General features: G+C 54.8%; 1 protein-coding gene across 2 annotated transcripts; it reads left to right on the plus strand.

Moving 5' to 3' along the window:
- Positions 1-53: 53 nt before the first annotated feature.
- On the plus strand, positions 54-11827 carry RETSAT (retinol saturase). 2 transcript variants are annotated; one of them, XM_004590797.2, is made up of 11 exons: positions 55-298; positions 2242-2424; positions 2745-2986; positions 3494-3695; positions 4422-4619; positions 5638-5757; positions 8258-8396; positions 8661-8770; positions 8844-9010; positions 9210-9369; positions 9992-11827. In XM_004590797.2, exons 1-11 carry the CDS (start codon positions 130-132, stop codon positions 10126-10128), a joined length of 1827 nt encoding a protein of 608 aa, XP_004590854.2. In that variant the 5' UTR covers positions 55-129; the 3' UTR covers positions 10129-11827. The 2 variants fall into 2 exon arrangements, with proteins under 2 accessions (XP_058523666.1, XP_004590854.2); XM_058667683.1 differs by lacking the exon at positions 2242-2424 and having other exon boundaries at positions 54-298.
- The last annotated feature ends 216 nt before the right edge of the window (positions 11828-12043 follow it).

Here is a 12043-nt window from a genome sequence, read left to right on the forward strand (position 1 = left end):
TATCAATGGTCAAAAGCGGCCTCCGCCTCCCGACCTGGGGAGGGCAGAAGAGCCGGGCGGAGCCACTGCCCCTTGAACCCGGCGGAGTCGGAGCCAGCAGATTCCCCCGGACCCGGCACGGCAGACGGGATGTGGCTCGTGCTGCTGCTGCCGGCCGCGCTGCTGCTGCTGGTTCTTCGCAAAGTTTACCTGGGGCTGTTCGCTAGCAGCTCCCCGAACCCCTTCTCGGAGGACGTCAAGCGGCCTCCCGCGCCCCTGGTGACCGACAAAGAGGCCAGGAAAAAGGTTCTCAGACAAGGTCAGCGGAAGGGAGCCTGGGGTCCCGGGCTGAGCTCAGGCGTTCTTGCTGGTTGCATTCCCATTCGGCCAGGTTTGAGCCTCAGTTTACCCACGGGTGAAGTGTGGAGACTGCTTCCGTGCACGTGAAGGCGCCTGTGGGAAGGTCTGCCGCTAGCAAGCGCCTTCGCCGCCCAACAAACCCGTGTATTTAGCCCCTAGGCGCCGACACTGTCCTGGAGCAGCCGAGTGCTGGCACTGCCCTTTGGCATCTTCACAGCCAACGAGAGGTCAAAGACCTTTCCCTGCCTGGCTGCTCGCTTCAGCCGTTTCGTTGTTTGGGGGCCCTGAGAGAGCTGCACAGAAATGCCTCCCTAAATACACTGGAGAGGGCGTTTTGTGATGGATTCCACAGGTGAAGCCGGGTTCCATTCAGAGGGTTAAACTTTGTTTCTTGAGCTTTCAGAGACACTGGCAGCATCAGGCTCAGAGCCTGCTCTTCATATTTCCTTTTTCAAACACATCTGGAAGTCACATCTTCGAAAGCAGACAGCCCCCTTGAGTTCCAGGGTGTCTCCCCAAGGAAGACAGAGTCTGTCCCCGATTTGCTGCATAGCCATTAACAAGCCACTCCACCTAGCCTGGATGGCCATAAAATGTGAGATTGCTAGTTTATCTGTGTGTTTAAATCTGGTTACTATGTGCTAATGGTTGAGGAAATCCAGAGGATGGGTGGCAGCTAGCTGTTATGAACGCAGTAGGACGGAAGATGCCAGAGTGCCTGGAGTATTGTCTAGTGATATTTCTGTATTATGTTCTTCATTTACATGTTTGGAGTTGTGATTTAAAATGTGTGTGTTTTTTTCTCACTATGGGGCTCTAAAAATGTTTGGTGAGTGAAAAGTCTATCAAATTATCTTGCCGCTTCGAAATTCCAAATTTCAGTCCTTCCACAGTGTTTCTGTTGTTTGTTTAAGAGCAAATCTTGGGGCCAGTGTTATGGCACAGGAAGACAAACCACCACTTGTGATGCTGGCGTCCCACATGGGCATCCTGGCGCAGGTCCCAGTGCCTCTGCTTCCGGCCCAGCTCCCTGCTGATGGGCCTCAGAAGGCAGTGGGAGACGGCCTAAGCACTTTGCCCCTGCTACCTGTATGGGAGATGTGTATGTAGCACCTGGCTCCTGGGTTCAACTTGATCTAGCCCTGGCTTTGGGGGGATTTGAGGGAGTGAATCAGCAAATGGAAGATCTCTCTCTGTCTTGTCTCCCTCTCTTTCTGTTTCTATGCTTTCACATAAATAAATCTTTAAAAAAAAATGATAAAAGGGCCTAGCGCAATAGCCTAGTGGCTAAATCCTCACCTTGCATGCACTGGGATGCCAGTTTGTGTCCCGGCTGCTCCACTTCCCTTCTAGCTCCTTGCTTGGTGTCTGGGAAAGCAGTAGAGGACGTCCCAAGGCCTTGGACCCTGAACCCACGTGGGAGACCTGGAAGAAATTCCTGACTCCTGGCTTCAGATCAGCTCAGCTCTGACTGTTGGGGCCACTTGGAGAATGAACCAGCAGATGAAAGAACCTTCTCTCTGTCTCTCCTTCTCTCTGTAAATCTGCATTTCCAATAAAAATAAAATCTTTAAAAAAAAAAAAGTGCTATCCAGTTCTGCCTTGAGGTGCTGTGTCCCCTGGCCCCCCTGGCTCTGCCCACAGCTCCCCTAAAGAGAGGGGGTGGGGCTGTGATTCCTCTGAGCGGCTCTGTCCCCTCCAAGCCTGTCCATCAGGGTCTGGACGAGCCTACCACACAGCTTGGTTGTCTTTAACCGTTTCAGATCACTTCATTTAGTCCTGAGTCTTGCTGGGGGAAGTGGTTGGGGTCTCACAGCCGTGAGCTCTGTGCCACTGAAGGGCTTCTCTGACCTCCCTGTGCCCCGCCCGGAGGCCCACTCTCTCCCTCCTCTCCTTCTGCAGTTTTCTCAGCTACCCTAGTCCCCGAGCAGTTGGATGCGGTGGTGATTGGCAGTGGCATTGGGGGTCTGGCAGCAGCTGCAATTCTGGCTAAAGCCGGCAAGCGAGTTCTGGTGCTGGAGCAACATGCCAAGGCCGGGGGCTGTTGTCACACCTTTGGGAAGAACGGCCTTGAATTTGATACAGGTGAGCCTCCTGTGGGCTTGTGGCTGTGTCCAGGTAGCGTGGGGCTGTGCTGTGGGAGGCTACTGTGCATTTCCACGGGCTTTGGGGGTAGCTGCTGTCTTCTTCCTGTGCACCTCTTTCCTTGTCTCACAGACCACCTCTACTGGGGAGGGGGACTCAACTGGCCAGGAGGGCTGGGACACCTCCCTGCAGAAAGGATAGCTAGCCCACCCTGGGCTTGAACTTGACCAGACTGGGCAGCCTCTTATATCCTCCCTCGCCCACCTTTCCAGGGCTCCGCCCCTTCTCCCAATACCACTCACTTTCGCATCTCCCAACAGGAATCCATTACGTCGGGCGCATGCAAGAGGGCAGCAGTGACCGATTTATCTTGGACCAGATCACGGAGGGACAGCTCGACTGGGCTGCCCTGTCCTCTCCTTTTGACATCATGGTGCTGGAAGGGCCCGATGGCCGTAAGCAGTTCCCCATGTGTAGTGGGGAGGAGCCATACATTCAGGGCCTGAAGGAGAAGTTTCCAGGGGAGGAAGCTGCCATTGACAAGTATATGAAGTTGGTTAAGGTAACAGGATGTGCAGAGAAGCCTCTGGTTTACTCCCAGCCCGGCTGACCTTCCTCCTTAGAGCAGTGACTATGGGGAGGCAAAAAGGGAGAGAGAGTCATGTGTCTTGAACTTGGCCTTTGCCCTGTCCACCCTTCTGTCACATGAGCTCCTGGCCCTGGAGCTTCAGCTTAGCTCATGCTGCTCTCACTGTGGCTTCTAGGGGGGGGCACTCTACCCTTCCCCTAACTTGGCTGGCCAGTTGATCAGCGCGCCTTTTTGCTTCGATCTAGGTCAGGCTGAAGTTTTTTTGATAAGGGAACTGAGCAGAAAATGAACTGAAGACCAAAAAACAAAAGCAAAAAAAAAAAAAAAAAAAAGTCTGGGTGTGAGTGGGAAACATGCAGAATCCAGATTTTTAAAAAATTCACACCTGCAGCTGAGTTCAGCCGGGCTGGGTGTGGTGGGCTGACCGTGTGCAGGCTGTGGGGTTGGTAGCTGTGGCAGCAATGACATCTCCTTCCCCAGGTGGTTTCCCGTGGAGCCGTCCATGCCGTTCTGCTCAAGTTCCTGCCCTTGCCCTTGGCTCAGCTGCTCAGCAAGTGTGGGCCGCTCATGCGTCTGTCTCCGTTCCTGCGGGCGTCCACGCAGAGCCTGGCTGAGGTCCTGCGGCAGCTGGGGGCCTCCCCTCAGCTGCAGGCCGTGCTCAGCTACATCTTCCCCACTTACGGTGGGTCTTGACACCAGGGCCTCTGGGGGTTCCTGCAGTAGGAGATGTTGCCTGTCAGAGCTCTTGTTCTCTCTTCCCCAGGGAACCTGTGGGAGGTGGAAGGAAGTGGAGCAGCATAAACCCTAGGCCCTCAGGGGCAGGGACACGTTTGTGGTGGCACAGTGGGTTAAGCTGCTATGCGGGAGAGTGTTGGCTGGAGACCTAGCTCTGTTTTTGATCCAGCTTCCTTCTAACATATCTTGGGAGACCACAGATGTACTTTGACCTATATGAAAGACCAGCCTAGGGTTTTTGGTTCCTGGCTTAAACCTGGCCCTGGCTGTTGCCACCATTTGGGGAATGAACCAGTGGTCAGAAGATCTCGTCTCTTTCTCTGCCTTTCAAGTGGATGAAAATGCAAATGAGCAAACCCCAGGCCTTCTGGAGCCTGTGGAAGAGCAGCCCATCCACCTGTTGGACCCCCTGCTAGAAACTCCCTTCATCCGTGCCCTGGATGACTTTTCTTTCCAACCAACGCTGTCCTCAGCGGTTGGCAGACAGGAGATCCCCCTGGCCCCGAGGTCTGCACAGGACCCTGTATTTGTTCAGAGGTGGTTCCTCTGGCCGTCCTGGACCCTGGTGGGGAACGCATGGATCTGGGGGTGGAGGCGGGTTGTGGGGTCCATTGCAAGAGGCCACGTTGCTTCCAAATGGCACCTGTTCTGAAGCCTGTTCTGCCCTCTGCAGGCGTGACCCCCAGCCACGCCGCCTTCGCCATGCATGCTGTTCTGGTTAACCACTACATCAAAGGAAGCTTTTATCCACGAGGTGGTTCCAGTGAAATCGCCTTCCACATCATTCCGGTGATTCAACGGGCAGGGGGCGCCGTGCTGACGAAGGCCTCTGTGCACCGGGTGCTGCTGGACTCTGCCGGGAGGGCTTGCGGTGAGGGCCTTGCACTTTGCTCGGGTGGGACAAGCCCAGGTCCTCTCTGAGGATGGAGGTATAGCAGAACGGACTTCCTGGCTCAAGGAGAAAAGCTAGAACCTTCTTTGCAGCAGGTGCTGAGAGATAAGGATGAGACTGGAGATAGAAAGGGGAGCAAGAGGGCTAAGGGAGAGCGTGGTCCCTTAGACCCAGAACATTAAAAAAGCTTGCCCCGCCACCTGTGACCTTGACCTTGAGGGCAGAGGCAGGGTCTTTTTTTTTTATATATATCTATAGGTCTTAGAAGGTTGTACAGGCTCAATGAATGTCCTAGGTATGTCACAGGTCACCAGCCCCAGCAGGGCTTCCTGCCCTCAGTCTGTGAGAGGCAGGGTGGGGCCTGGTGTCCCCTGGACTCAGTTCGGGGTGGTCACTGTACAGGGAAACTCTGAAGACAAGGACTATGCGAGAAAGGCCTCTGCTAAGCAGTGTGGGCATCCAGAGAGGCCTAAAGAAGCCTAGGGACAAAAAGAAGACTGAGGGTGACAGAGCTGATTACCTGAGGATGCTTTCAAGGAAGGGGAGCTGGTGGGTGGGAGGCTCAATGGGAAATAAAAATCAAGGAAGAAAGGCCATTGGTGATGGCAGAGGACACTTGTTGAAGGGACCAGGAATTGTGGGGTGGTGGCAGGGTGACCACCCCCCGTGTCTGCTTCCCGCCCAGAAGGGTCCAACCAACCAGATGGCAGGGTCCTCCCATTATCGAATCCTAGCTGTCTTTTTATGGGTTAGGTGATGAAGAATGGAGATGGCAAGATAAGTCTGTCCCAGGAAGTTTCCAGAATCATAGGGGATGCTCCTGGCAAAATAACTGAAGTACCAAGGAGCAGCATGGGCTGAGGGAGGCAGTGCAGGGCACAGGGAAGGCTTTCAGAGGCACAGGATTTGGACCATTCTACAAGTGAACAGCAGCTCTGGCTGGCAGAGGTCAGCCTCCTGGAGCTCAGAGTATCTGGCCAACCTCTCGTTCCTGCAGGCGTCAGTGTGAGGAAGGGGTCGGAGCTGGTTAACATCTATTGCCCCATCGTGATCTCCAGTGCAGGACTGTTCAATACGTATGAGCACTTACTGCCTGAGACCGCCCGCTGCTTGCCAGGTAAGGTCGGAATGCTCCTCTTCCAGTCCACCCACCACCCTCAATTGCCCAGGGGTGAGCCTGGCAAGGAGTTGGGGAGCAGTGTGCTTCACCTTTGATGGTCCTCATACACCAAGTGCAAGAACACTGCTCTCTGAGGTCATTCTCTGAACACTTGTGCTGGAGGAAGCCGAGGCCCGTGCAGGTGCACTCACGCCCCGAGACCACCACACTGAGTGTGGCTGAGCTGGCAGAGAACCATAGTCTCAGACAGACCAGATTCTTGGTATCCCCTGCACTGGAAAGGATCTAGCTTGCAGAGAAAAGACCTCATGCATGAGGCAGGGGAGCAGGTCAGCCGCTAGGGAGCAATGTGGCTAAGCTCGCTTAGTGGAGTGCTTACTGCCTGCGTGAGTTTGGGAAGGAGACCGCCGGCCGGAGTGAGGAGTGGTGGTGACAAGGTGCAGATGCAGGATTCTGTTTGGAGTCAGAGAGGGAGTACAGAGCAGCTCAGGATGTAAGTGGATGAGGACCGTAGCCTGGAGGGGTAGCGAGAGCAGGAAGAAGGGCGCTCACTTTCTCCAGGGGGTGTGCTCTTGGGTCTGTGAGGTCCTAGACTCTTGGTGGGAAAGCACCTTAAGTTGTGCCTCTTAAGGTGCAGGTTGGGCAACACCACAACCAGCCTCGCGCTCTTTGCCTCACTACACAGGTCCACCCCTCCCAGCCTGGGTAAGCTGAGGTTAGCAAGGTGGACAGACCTTTCTTTTGGTCTTTGCTACCTCCCGTCCCCGGAACCCCTCCTGTCTCTCCCAGGCTCTCTGAGGCCGCCATGTGGGAAGTTTCCTGGTCCCCTGCTCCCTGCTCACAGTCCACTGGGTTCACACCGATCTGACATTCTCTGCCATGAGAATGTCATGGTGCCTGCCCAAGGTGACTTAGGAACTGCCCTCCTGCACTGGGTCAGGGAGGGGTGCTGCCCCGTGTACATCCCACCTTGAGGACACTTCAGGCAGTGCCAGCTGCTGTCACATGTAGGGGTGGCATGGTCAGGCAGAGAAGCCCTTCTGAAATCTGTCGCCAACTAGCAAGATGGGGTGCAGAGGAAGGGATGGGGCTCCCTGTCCTTTCCTCCTAGCTTGAGGGGGGGTGAGGGAGTAGGCTGAGTGGGGGGATTCTTGCTGTTCCAAGAGGCTTCTGAATACCCAGCCCCACCCACCTCCAGGCACAGTGCGGGAGGTGGGACAGTCACATGCTCCCCTCTTCCTCCTCGGTGGGTGCCCACAGCTGGGGGCGCCTGAGGCTGGGGCCACTATCCTGCCGCTATGCTTGTTGGCAGTACTACCCCCTGCCCCACCCATGAGCAGGCTGCTCGGATGATGGATTCCAGTTACCCTGCCCAGAGCCTCTGCTAGGACTGCCAGCCTTTCCTCAATGGACAGGCATCGTGCCCAGTTCCTGTTGTTTCCCAAGGCCTGCATACCCAGGGCTCCAGCCCATTTTAGGTCCTCAGCAGTGTCTGTTCAGTGAATGAGGCAGTGCAACCAGGACCGAGTCATTCCTCAGGCAGGGGACAAACAGGAAGAGTGGGAGTGAGCTTCTAGAAAGCTGGCCTGGGGTCACACATGGAGAGGTAGGGCAGCCCAGACACAGGGACTCCTCCCTCTCTCCTGCAGCCCAGGCTCTCAAATGCCAAATGCCCATAATGCAATTGCATCTGGTCATATGCACTACTTCGTATGTGAGAATCATGCATATTCATACATTAGGTGGCTTGTGTTAATAATGAAATCAAGGCTTGGAATGAGCTACTGTTCAAGTGTGTGGTCTTCAGAGCTTGGAGCCCAGTCATGAGTTTATCCCTCAAGGACACAAAGGGGAAGATGGGAGGCAGTTAGTGCGACTCCTGCTGGTGTGTGAGCCACCTGGTGGCCAGAGACTGGGCGTCACCTGCTTAGAAAGGGGCCTGTGGGGCTGGCACCATGACGTAGTAGGCTAAGCCTCCTTTCTTGCCGGCTTCCCATATAGATACCAATTCATGTCCTGACTGCTCCACTTCCCATCTAGTTCCCTGCTTATGGCCTGAGATAGCAACAGAAGATGGCCCAAGTCCTTGGGTCCTGGCACTCACGTGTGAGACCTGGAAGAAGCTCTTGGTTCATGGGCTTAGGAACAACTCAGCTCTAGGCATTGTGACCATCTGGGGAGCAAACCAGCAGATGGAAAACCTTTCGATATGTCTCTCCTTCTCTGTAATTATGCCTCTCAAACGGGGGTGAAGAAAGGTGCCTGCCCAGATGTGAGGTGGGATGACTTGGGAGAGCAGGAGGCTGAAGCTGTGCCCTCCATAGGCAGGAAGCAGGCCCTGGTCAAGCTCAGGGTGAGCAGCTGTAGAGATGGCCTGGGTCCTCAGTGGCACCTGGGCACCAGGCAGCAGATCCAGGGGCAGCAGCCAGGAGCTCTCCTAGAGCAGGGAGTCCCTAGAACCTCAAGGTCAGCAGTCCCTGCCCACTCCCTCTGGCAGGAGTGAAGCAGCAGCTGGGGTTGGTGCGGCCCGGCCTGGCCATGTTCTCCATCTTCATCTGCCTCCGTGGCACCAAGGAGGAACTGGGGCTGCAGTCCACCAACTACTACGTTTACTTCGACACCGACATGGACAAGGCGTAAGGCCTGCGTGGGAGGAGCCTGGAGGGAGGGGATGTCCAGGGGGCTCTGAAGCCTCTGCTTCCCCCTTCAGGGCTGGGGTTCGGTGGTGGTGGCGTAGGGGGAGGAGGGCCATTTCCAGGGTGCTGTTAGCAGGGCTTTTTCGCATCCCTCCCTGTGGGGAGGCCCTGGGCTGTCCTGTGCTGGTGGGGGTGGGCAGCGGGGAGGAGGGTGCTCTGAGGAAAGGCCTGGGAACAGGCAGGCACGACTCCTTCCATCTGCAGGATGGAGCGCTACATCTCCATGCCCAAGGACAAGGCAGCAGAACACATCCCCCTGCTCTTCATTGCTTTCCCATCAGCCAAGGACCCAACTTGGGAGGATCGGTTCCCAGGTGGGACTGTAGGTGTCAGGGAAGCAGGGAGGCTGGGGGTGGGGCAGGAGTAAACTCTGGCTTGTGTCCCCAGGCCGGTCCACGATGAATATACTGGTGCCCACTGCCTTCGAGTGGTTTGAAGAATGGCAGGAGGAGCCCAAGGGAAAGCGGGGCAATGACTACGAGACGTTCAAGGGCACCTTTGTGGAAGCCTGCATGGCGGTGGTCATGAGACTGTTCCCACACCTGGAGGGAAAGGTAGGGCGGGGCAGTGTGCTGCAGCCTAGGGGACCTGCCTCCTGCAGCCACTTCTACCTTGTCCTCAGGCCAGGGAAACAAGGCCTTGGGATAACCAAGCTGAGGGAAAGCCAGGGAGCCCACCCATTTAGGAACCATCGCTCATTTAGGAGTCAAGAACCTGCCATCTCAGCCCTTGGCTGCATTGTTGCCTCCCCAGGTGGACAGCGTGACTGGAGGATCCCCGCTGACCAGTCAGTTCTACCTGGCTGCTCCCCGGGGTGCCTGCTACGGGGCTGACCATGACCTGGGCCGCCTGCATCCTCAAGTGATGGCCTCCTTGAGGGCCCAGACCCCCATCCCTAACCTCTACCTGACAGGTACACAGTCCACCCCCTCTTGCCACCATCTCAGACCCTGGACCTCCCTGATCCCTGGATTCTTTTTTTTGTTTTCTAAAGATTTATTTATTTTTATTACAAAGTCAGATATACAGAGAGGAGGAGAGACAGAGAGGAAGATCTTCCGTCCGATGATTCACTCCCCAAGTGAGCTGCAACGGCCCGGTGCGCGCCGATCTGATGCCAGGAACCTGGAACCTCCTCCAAGTCTCCCATGCGGGTGCAGGGTCCCAAAGCCTTGGGCCGTCCTCGACTGCTTTCCAAGGCCACAAGCAGGGAGCTGGATGGGAAGTGGAGCTGCCGGGATTAGAACCAGCGCCCATATGGGATCCCGGGGCGTTCAAGGCGAGGACTTTAGCTGCTAGGCCACGCCGCCGGGCCCAGATCCCTGGATTCTTTTGTTCCCTCATCACCCACCCCTGCAACTCTTACGTGGAGCTGGGCTGCTGTACACGCTGCGTGGCTCTGGCCCTGGCCCCAAACTGCAGCCGTCTAGAGGGTCTGCCCCACATTGCTGGGATGGCAGGGGATGCACACGGGAGCCCCTGCCCTCCCATCTCCCCTGTGGAGGCAGTCACAGGTCTCTGCTCTTGTCTTCCAGGCCAGGATATCTTCACCTGTGGGCTGATGGGGGCCCTCCATGGGGCCCTGCTGTGCAGTAGCACTATCCTGAAGCGGAACTTATATGCAGACCTCACGGCCCTTGGCTCCAGGATCCAAGCAAAGAAGAAGACTTAGCGTGTTCAGTGATGAGTCTGAGGGATGTGGCTGCTGGCTGAGGCAGGCACTCTGGCCCACGATGTCTCCATTTTAGCTCCTTGCACATGTAAAGCATTTTACTTTTTGATTCTGAAGAAGGCCACCGTAACTCCCAGCTTCTTTTTTTTTTTAACATTTATTCTTTTTTTTTTTTTATTAGAAAAGTAGATCAGATTTATGGAAAGGAAAGAGAAAGATCCTCCATCTACTGGTTCACTCCCCAAGTGGTTGCAACTGCTGAAGCTGAGCCAACTCAGAGCTAGGAGCCAGGAGCTTCTTCCGGGTCTCCCATTCGGGTGGCAAGGCCCCAAGGCTTTGAGCCGTCCTCCATTGCTTCCCCAGGCCACAAGCAGGGAACTGCATGGGAAGAGAAACAGCTGGGACACAAACTAGCATCCACATGTGATCCTGGCACTTGCAAGGTGAGGATTTTAGCCACTCAGCCATCGTGCTGGGCCCACATGATGACCTCTTAACACTTTTCAGTATAAACAAACTGTCCTGCTAAAGCAGGGCCCTTCTGCATCACTGCCCAGCATGCACAATCCCAGTGAATATTGTTTGGGTCAGATGGGTAGAGTCCCTGACAATGGAGGTCAGCTGAAGTCAGTTGGCCACCTTCCCCTCATCTACAATCAGCGCTGTCCCACAGTCCAGGGAGAAGGGTATCCAGGGTATAGACTTGGGCGTAGCTTTGACTGTAGTTCCATAAGTTCAGAGTGTCCCAGATCCTATCTTCTTGGTCCCAGTAGCGCTTTTATGAGGATGCGATGAGTCAGTGTAGTGACATAGAGGTTTAAGCCACTGCCAGCAACAGCAGCATCCCATACAGGCACCTGTTTAGATCCTAGTTGCTCTATTTTCTGATCCAGCTCCCTGCTAGTGCCTGGGAAAGCAGTGGAAGATGGCCCAAGTGCTTGGGTTCCTGTACCATGCTGGAGACCAGATGGAGTTCCTGGCTGCTGGCTTTGGCCTGGTACAGCCAGGCCATTTCAGCCATTTGGGGACTGAAACAGTGGCTAGAAGATGTATCTTTCTAACTTTCACATAAATCTTAAAAAAAAAAAAGAGGATAGGGCATGTCTGTGAAAGGCCTCATGTGGTCCTGGAGACAGGGTTGTGGGCAACACTGAGACCATAATCTGCAGTTTGGATAGAGTCAAGCACTAACTTCCTTTTCATTTGGTAACTGTGGCAGCTAGTTCTCAACGTGCCAGCGCCAAGGCAACCTCAGGAAGCCCACACCAGAGCCTCAAGCTTCTCAAGCAAACAGGGAAAGGCTGGCAGTCAGCATCGGGGCAGAAGCAGCATTCCCAGCCAAGGGCACAGCACAGGGCACTGAGGCCTCAGGAATGCACCGTGACAAGGGCCCAGGTCCCTCCTGCATGGCAGGCTCCCCAGCAGGCAAGCGCACGGGTGCGGAGGGGAGGAAGTCAGTCAGAACCAGAACACGGGAGGCCATGGAAAGTGTGCACAGGCCAGGAACAGCCATAATACAAGGTGGAGAATTCCTTCCCTGAAATGCTTGGGAGCAAAAGCACTGGAATGGGGAATATTTTCATATTCCAAATGAGATCTAATGTGATATCCTGGGGACAGGGCCCAAGTCTAAACAGAAAATTTCTTTATATTCCAGTCACACTTTATATACACAGTCTAAGTAGTTGTATATAATATATATTTTAAAAATAATTTTGTGTATGAAACAGGTTCATGGTATGGAATGTGGTTGTAGGCTTCTGAGCATTTTGAATTCTGGGTTAGAAATGCCTGATCTATACCCAGGTCTGACAGGAAGGTGAATCAAGACTAACGTTGGAGAACAATGCTTGTGGTAAACCAAAATACTAAGGGCCTTATTCCAGCCTACTTTGATGTAATATTAATAAATTTA

This window comes from Ochotona princeps, chromosome 8, assembly GCF_030435755.1.
Source record: "Ochotona princeps isolate mOchPri1 chromosome 8, mOchPri1.hap1, whole genome shotgun sequence".
Taxonomy (NCBI): Eukaryota; Metazoa; Chordata; class Mammalia; order Lagomorpha; family Ochotonidae; genus Ochotona; species Ochotona princeps.

Excerpts from the sequence above, each read along its gene's own strand:
- RETSAT (XM_004590797.2), top strand. The coding sequence starts at position 130 with ATGTGGCTCGTGCTGCTGCTGCCGGCCGCGCTGCTGCTGCTGGTTCTT. Across the intron at positions 4,620-5,637 it reads CTCTGCCGGGAGGGCTTGCG|GCGTCAGTGTGAGGAAGGGG; the intron begins GTGAGGGCCTTG and ends TCGTTCCTGCAG. Across the intron at positions 5,758-8,257 it reads GACCGCCCGCTGCTTGCCAG|GAGTGAAGCAGCAGCTGGGG; the intron begins GTAAGGTCGGAA and ends TCCCTCTGGCAG.